At 44.7% G+C, this 7,621-nt stretch overlaps 1 protein-coding gene across 1 annotated transcript in view; it reads right to left on the bottom strand.

Moving 5' to 3' along the window:
- PRTG (protogenin) overlaps nt 1-6,025 on the bottom strand; it is a 119,666-nt gene extending 113,641 nt beyond the window's left edge. Inside the window, exons 1-2 of the mRNA XM_040620419.1 lie at nt 5,932-6,025; nt 3,398-3,700 (exon numbers count right to left, since the gene is read on the bottom strand). Of these exons, the coding sequence (XP_040476353.1) occupies nt 3,398-3,700; nt 5,932-6,025 (397 nt within the window). The remainder of the gene's footprint in view (nt 1-3,397; nt 3,701-5,931) is intronic.
- Between the last annotated feature and the right edge of the window lie 1,596 nt (nt 6,026-7,621).

Here is a 7,621-nt window from a genome sequence, read left to right as displayed (position 1 = left end):
GGGGGGGGGGGAACACCATAAAGTTACAATACTATGGTCTCCCAGCTAACGAATGCTCACTTAAAAAATGATTTCTCACCCAAGTGAACATCCTGAAATACCTAAGAAATATAAGCTGGCTTTATGTTCTCTTTCCCTCTATCCTAAGACTTCAATTTCCACCTTTTATGGAAAGGAAATAAACAACGAGCTTCCTGTTCAATCACTAGCTTACAGCCAGTCTTTTACACATCACAGAACACAACCCGCCTCCCCCTTCACTTCTCTCAAATGTCTCTTATCTTAATTTAAACTTGTTGAAATATGAGACCATTTTACCACACTAATGCTTTCCTATGAAATTTATCTTACTTTAATGTTAAGAATGCAAGGCACATCAAAATGTCCATGGATTATTTCTTATTCCTAAAATATTTAAATTAAATTATTTACATAATGAAGATTTAGTGCCTGTGAAAGTGACAATTCAATTTGCCAAAAGCTAAAAATACTGAAATTTATAGGAAATTGCTTAATCTTCTGTTCTTACTATTGTATACAACCAGAAAAAGGGCCTCCCACACTCTTTCTATTCTAATTTCATGAAAATGTAAAACAGCTAAAATGCCTACCAATAAAAAGGATTACCTTTAAAAAAAAAAAAAACCTAAATATTACTTTAACCCTATACTTTCCTTTAAAAATGGGGTGCCTTAGAAAAACTAAGTTAGACAAATTCTTTTGTGCTTGGATGAACAACAGGAAAGCAAAGCCTCCAGGCCTTTGGGGAGGAACCTTGTCCCTGCAGCCGGCTCTGATGTGCTTGGGAGATAAGGCTCCATAGTGACACTTAAGGAAAGGCCTGTTCACATTTGAATTTCTGCATTCCTCAAGAACAATTCATGGCAATAACTAACTTTGCAGAAGAGCTACATGAAAGCTTTGGCCAATGAATGAGGGTCATCTGCTCTTTATCACAAGGGTAAACCTCATCCTGGCCAGTTTCTAACCTTTTAACCCTGTGAATTCCTAATTTACACATGAATAATGGAATTCTTGCCTAGAGTGCAACTTTCAGCTTCTAGTTCCTAAGTTTAGAAACCAAGACTTGATTGCCTATGTGTTAAAAATCTAAAACTTGCATAGTTTAGAATTTTAGATTTTCAGATGCTGTACTATTACACTTCTGAATCAAAAGATATGCTTGCTGACAAATCTTTGATCCGAAAGTAAAAAGAACATGCTTGCACCCTGCTGCTATCAATAACTAGGCGAGAACCAGCTTTTTTTTTTTTAAAGCAAAACAGAATGTCCACTTAATGCCTATTCTATTCCTGTTTAATATGTATAACATCTTTACCCTGAACATAGGATAAAGTCATCACTGGACATTGCTTTTTAAACATCCAAACGAACTTTGTGAATTCAGAATCTCTAAGAAGTCTCATATTTCTAAAGAAAAATCTAAAACCACTATGCAGTAATTTTAAATCCATAATACTGAATGTAATTTCCCACCAAAATACCTCCACTGAGTTAAATAAAACATGTGCCTATTTAAAGTGTGGTCGCTATAACTGTACCGTTGACATTTAATAACAATGTTCTTACACAGTTTCACTAGAAAGTTTTTGATATTCATTATATGAAAAACTTCCTCCCACCACAGCTTTCAAAACTATTCACATGTAATATATATTATCCATAATTTTTACAGTTACAAAAATCTAAAGATACTCAAAAGGCCAATACTAACATTTGTGTCACTGTTAATAACACTTATCATCCTATACAGGCTTTAAAGCTCTGTGTGTTCTCAAGGCATTTCTGAGTGCCCTAGAATTTTGTCAGGCTTCTAAGGACGTCCTGGAAATAATGTGTGGTCATGATAAACGCTTCATCCTTTTAAGGCCCATCCGCCCTCCTCCACCTTTCTAGCCTGCTCCTCTCCAGCAAAGAAATACAAGCTACAGTTCCTGGGCATGAAACACTCTCCACAACCCTGAAAAGGTGACAAAATTACAACTCTATACAACAACTTCATGTTACACAAAAAATAAATGAACAGAACATAAGCATAAAGAGCACACTATCCTGAAAACAGCACAAGAAAAACATTAGTCAACAACAACAAAATGATTATTGGCCAGTGATTATGGCAAACAAAAGAGCTGATCAGAAATTTTCTCAGGTTTTTGCTGAGAAAAACCTTTGGGGGGGGTGATAAAACTGGAAACTTTTCTACCTTTCTGATAAATTTCAATATAAAAGTATCTTTGCTTGGAACTTATTTTCTACAATCATTACTGCACAAATAAAATAAATTATTAATATGCTGGTGGCATAAATATGGTCATACACTGTTAAAAGAAAGTCACCTAGAAAATCCCCGCTAATAGCTTTCTAAATTTCAACGTGTAGACCCTGAAGTAACTGTTTCCTAAAGATTATGTCTTTATCTCAAGAGTTCGCTCTCCCTATTGTTCATTCTGTAAATGATCAATTTGACAGCATAGCACAAGATCTATCTTTCGTGGATCAACAAAACAATGTAGCTACAATACTTGTAAAAAACTATTTTTAAGATACAGTTGTTGTTGTTAAGATTTACATTGTCTACTGTGATCTTGAGTGTTAATGTTTGATCTTCCAAAAAGATGGAAAGCCTCAGTGGGAACAAGGAGCTCCCCATCCATCCTAGGCCCATCTTTACACTCAACAGTTATCAGGGCAGCCACCAAGCACTGGATCACTTGGACAAATGGCTGATCTGATGGGGCTGTTAATACAAAGGAAATCATCAGACAGCAAACTTTATGACAACTGGAATACAGGGGGCAGATCTGGTTTAAATCCACTAGGCATAATATGGAAATGGCCTTAACCTCTTTCTCTCCCAGCAGAAAAAGACTAGGAATACTTCAAAGGCTTGAGAGTTACTGACCAATGCCCTCTCTACAATTAAAAAGCAACATGAGTGATCTTAAAGCACTCAGAGAAACGGAAGGTTGGGCTATAAGAAAGATTTAGCACTCAAGGGCCATCTACAAATCAGAAAGATTTGCTTGTGATTTTTAAAATTTAATTATTAATTTATGAAAGATTAGATTTTAAAACTTTCATTGTTAGCCAAACTTTTACACCCAACTCTTTTCATAGTATGAAACACTTGTAAATTTATATAAAGCCACTTCTACACGTTTAGCTGTTCTAAACCTAACTTGACTTTCATTCTCAATCACTCATTCAAATTTATTATTTTTTCTCAGATTTTTCTGCATGCCTTAGTTAACACCAGTTACTATTTCCAGGAAAATTCTTAATGTCTGTGTGATTTTGGGGGTTAGCACATAGTGAATCACAAAATCATCAAAATGTAGCAATGAAAAATGTCAAACAATGAAGTTTAAACACTTACTTGACAAGGTAAGATGAGCTTTTTGACTAAGAATGGCTCCATATTTGTTCATTGCCAAGCACTGATAAAATCCTTCATCAGACTGCTCTCCTCGCTTGCCTTCCACTTCGCTGATGTATAAGGAGCCGTTAGACAGCACCTGGATCCGTTTATTTTCAGACACTTTTGCTCCATTTTTCAACCATGTGACCTTAATAGGAACTTCTCCATGACCCTGGCAATCTAAAACGACTGGGTCCTTTCTTGTCACAGTTACATCCTGTGGTTCTTTTATAAAAAACAGTTCACTAAAGCACCACACTCCTATAAGGGAAAAAAGGGGGGGAGGTATATCCAGAATTACAGGTATAAAATCATTTCTTAACACATAATTGTAAAACATATCCAGGGTGTAACATGACAAAGTTTAACAAACTATATTAGTTAACTGATAAACACCTTAATAAAACCAATCTAAACGCAGCAAACTTTTTCAACAAATCAGAAAAATCATCTTTTACAATATCTACTCTAAAAGCATAGGGAAGATTTCATAATCTTCTATGCCTTGTAGGAATCCTGTTCTCAAGCTCCTTGCTAGAGTATCAAAATCATCAGGAAAACTCATGAGCACAAGCTGTTTGCTACTTTTACAAGCTTGTCAAAAAGATCTTGAACAGAGTAAGTTGTAAAAGTCTAATTTTACAAGAAATCATTAGCAAAACTCCAACTCTGTGAACAAGCAAGTTTATTTCCTTGTCCCTTGAAATGTTTTGGACCCCTTGGCACCTACTCCTTTGGGAAGTGCGTTTATCTTTTGCGACAAATTACAAGTTTGCATTTTTATATCTGTCCTTTTACAGCAAGGACTCTGTCTCCTCTCCTTGAAAGAGATCCATTTACTTAATTTCTGCAGAGTAAGGTAGGTATTTAATGGACAAACAGTAGACTTTAAAACGCTGGTAACTCTTGCTGATTGTACTCAGTGGGTGATCGGATTAGAAAACTTTTATTTCTTTTTCTTTTTTTTTTTTTTAGAACTACCAACTGCTGGAAGAAAGTGCGTGACTAATTGGTCCTTACTGTCTAATAGGGATAGGAGATTGCTTAATCAACCAATACACATTTTTATCAGAGCAGAGGAAAGGTTTTATCCTAAGCATACACATCGCTCCGGTCCCTGCCAGGAGAAAGCGTCCGATGACTGCCTAATAACCCGTCACCTTCTGCATTCTGCGCAAAGGCCAGCTAAAGTGTGGCTTATTGATTGGGAAATGTTAGGAGTTTGGGAACATTTCATCTTCCTTATGATGTTCTGAATACATGATTACAAATTCCCGGGACTGATCTGTTTCTCATCAAGGGAGGTCCTCGGAAACCTCACACACCAGTCACGCGCTCCCACGCTCGGGCTGTGGACTTCTAATACATGCCCAGGGCAACGCGAGCGACCCTAACAGCCCCGCGCTGCAAGGACCACTCCGGAAGGCGCCCATTGTGTTTCCGAGTCACATCTGACTTTGATCCTTTTCTCATGTTAACAGAAAACTAACTTCTCCAGAAAAGATGAAAGTCCGGGGTTTGTAACCTGTAAATAAATAAAATAACCCATTCTCCTGAACATCTCTCCTCCTCGCCCCCCGCAATCATCACATCCACTTTACACTTTTTATCTCTTTGAGGATAAACCAACGCAGACGCAAACGAGAAAAATTAGTTCATCCAAGTTTGCACAAGGTTAATCTGGAGTTTTGAGGAATCTTCACATTGGTACACACCTCAGGCCCTGCCCCAAAATACCTGGCTACGGGGGAGGGGGTAGAATCCTATTTATAGAGTTATATCTGCCTTCTCAGCTCCGGGTACCTTCCTCCCCCCCCCCCAGCACAAATCGGCCATGCACCTTCCAACCCACCTTGTCTTTCGAATTCCACCCCTCCCTTCTCCTCTCTTGATCCGGATCTGGGAAAATGGGGCCCCTAGGGGTGCTGCCCTGGAAGCTGAGTTCACCTATTCTTTCCCCTGCCCTAAAACCTGGGGAGAACCCCCACTGCAAAAAGGGGAAGCCGCGAGAAACCGCGGCGCCCCCTGCGTGGCCAGGCTGCCACTAAGGAAACAATATAAATAAAGCCACGTGCGCCGCGGCGGCCCCGGCGGGCGAGCGGGCGGGCGGCGCGGAGCTGGAGCCGGGGCCGGCGGCGGAGGCGAGGACGCGGCCGGAGTACGGACAATGGCGCGAGGAGAAAGGGGGAAGAGTGGACAGCGGGCGCCACGGCCCTGCAGCCTGCGGCTCGGGGAGCGCAGCGAGGAGGGGCGTGTGCCGGGAGAGGCGCCCACAGCTCTGCCCGCGCCCCCGCAAAGCCCCCGGGCCGCCCGCGCCTCCAGCAGCAGCTCCCGACTGGCTGCAGGGAGGGGGCAGGGTCCGGTGGTCACCTCACCGCGGAGGACCTCGCCGTCCCCCCAACACCCCCCCTTCGCGGTTTCCTCTCCCCAGCCCACTCGCGCCTGCTCAAACCCCACAGGCGCAGAAGAAACGCAGAAGAAAGCGCGCCCACCTGGACCGGAGCCGAGGAGAAGCAGGAGCAGGAGCGCGCGTAGCAGCATCCCTGGCGGCCGCAGCCGGGCGAGGGGTCGCAGAGAAGGCGCCATTCAACGGGGCTGAGCGGGCATGCTCTCCGGCCGCCCCGTAGCCGCTGTCCGCCTGCCGGCCCCCGCCTCCGGGCGCTCCCCACGCCGCTGCTGGACGCGCGCAGCCGGGGCTTCCCTCCCGAGCTCCGGCGTGGCTTGGCGTGGCTCGGCGCTGCCGGCGGTGGGTCTCTGTGGTCGCGGCGAGGCCGGCGCACGGACACCCGCTCGCAGGAGGCAGGGGGCCCGAGAGTCCGGCCTGGGGGCGGAGTGAGGCGGCGGCTGGAGGGGGCGGGGGCGGCGGAGTGGACAGCGCCGCCGCTGCCGGGCTGGGGACTACTTTCTACATCTGGCCCCTGGTCTGGGGACCGCGAGGTCGGTGCGGCCGGCGGAGGGAGACGCCAGGAGGGGGCCCCGTGGCGGCCCTGTAGCTGCCCCGCGGGGTGGGGGCGGGCCCCGCCGGACCCCGCCGGACAATGCACCTGGGGGTCAAGCCCCGGCTGAGGGTCTTTGGCCCTCAGCCCCGCCCCCTCTGCCTGCCCGCCACCGTCGAGGACAGAACCACAAAGGCCGAGCCTTGCGGCCCAGGCTGCCCCCGGGGCCCCTCTCCTGCCGGCTTGTTTAGGATTCGGGGAAGGAGGAGGAGGGGTGGGGGAGGGATGGTGTTGAGAGACGTGGAAAGGCCGGAGACTTTTCCCCTGATGGCCCCTGCCCATCCCCCTCCATCCCTCACACGCCGAGGCCCTGTGGAGGGAAAACTGACTATTCCCACTTCGGAGATTTGTCAGCCAGACTGGAGGCATCTCCGGGTGTTAAGCCCCACATTTGGGGATGGCTCTTACCCTCCTTGCCCCCCATCAGATGCAGCGCTGGCTTAAAAACATCTCCAAAAAGTGCCCTGAAATGAATAATTACCTTTTGGGGAGACGTTTTATTATCTGTTTCTCCAGTTAGTCAAGTTCTTTAATTCGTGAGGACGGTGCACACAAAGGGCCCTGTCCTAAGAGCTGAGGCGAGATCAGGAGATTTCTAGAATCTATGAGCTTGCCTTGGGGAACTAGGCTTTCATAGCCTACCTGGTTAAAAGTTAAACTGACCAGGAAAGACACAAATGTTATTAATTTGTTCACATCTCTTAAAATTAAGGCTAACAAGAGGAGTTAAAAGGTACATTTGAAAACGTAATCAGATTGCTAAGCATATGTGGATCATAGAGATCGTTTCCACGTGGATTAGCACTTGCTAATCCTAAACTAAATCTATGGCACATGATGAGGGCACAGGCTAAAAGCTAACCTTAATGAAAGCTGCTGACTGAAACCTAGCTTTTGTCACTAAGACATCACCACACTGCCTTTAGCATGTTCGCAAAATCTTCCTTATGAAAAAGGGAGGGGAGGAGCTGGGGAGATCAACAGTTTTAGAACATCTGCTGGGAGGGCAGCACTACCTTCCCCGGAAGCTTTCTGTAATAAGGGTCAGCCTGTTTAACAATTTTAACCCGTGTAAAACAGTCATACCCTTGACTATACTGCCTCCAAAACTTTACTTATAATTTAGGTGAATTAGAACTATTTCTAAGCATCAGAATAAAGGTTCGTGGAAAGGGAAAAATGTTGA

Source organism: Ursus maritimus, unplaced genomic scaffold (genome assembly GCF_017311325.1).
Source record: "Ursus maritimus isolate PB19 unplaced genomic scaffold, ASM1731132v1 scaffold_35, whole genome shotgun sequence".
Taxonomy (NCBI): Eukaryota; Metazoa; Chordata; class Mammalia; order Carnivora; family Ursidae; genus Ursus; species Ursus maritimus.
The sequence above is the reverse complement of the archived record's forward strand: the minus strand, read 5'-3'. Positions and strand labels throughout refer to the sequence as shown.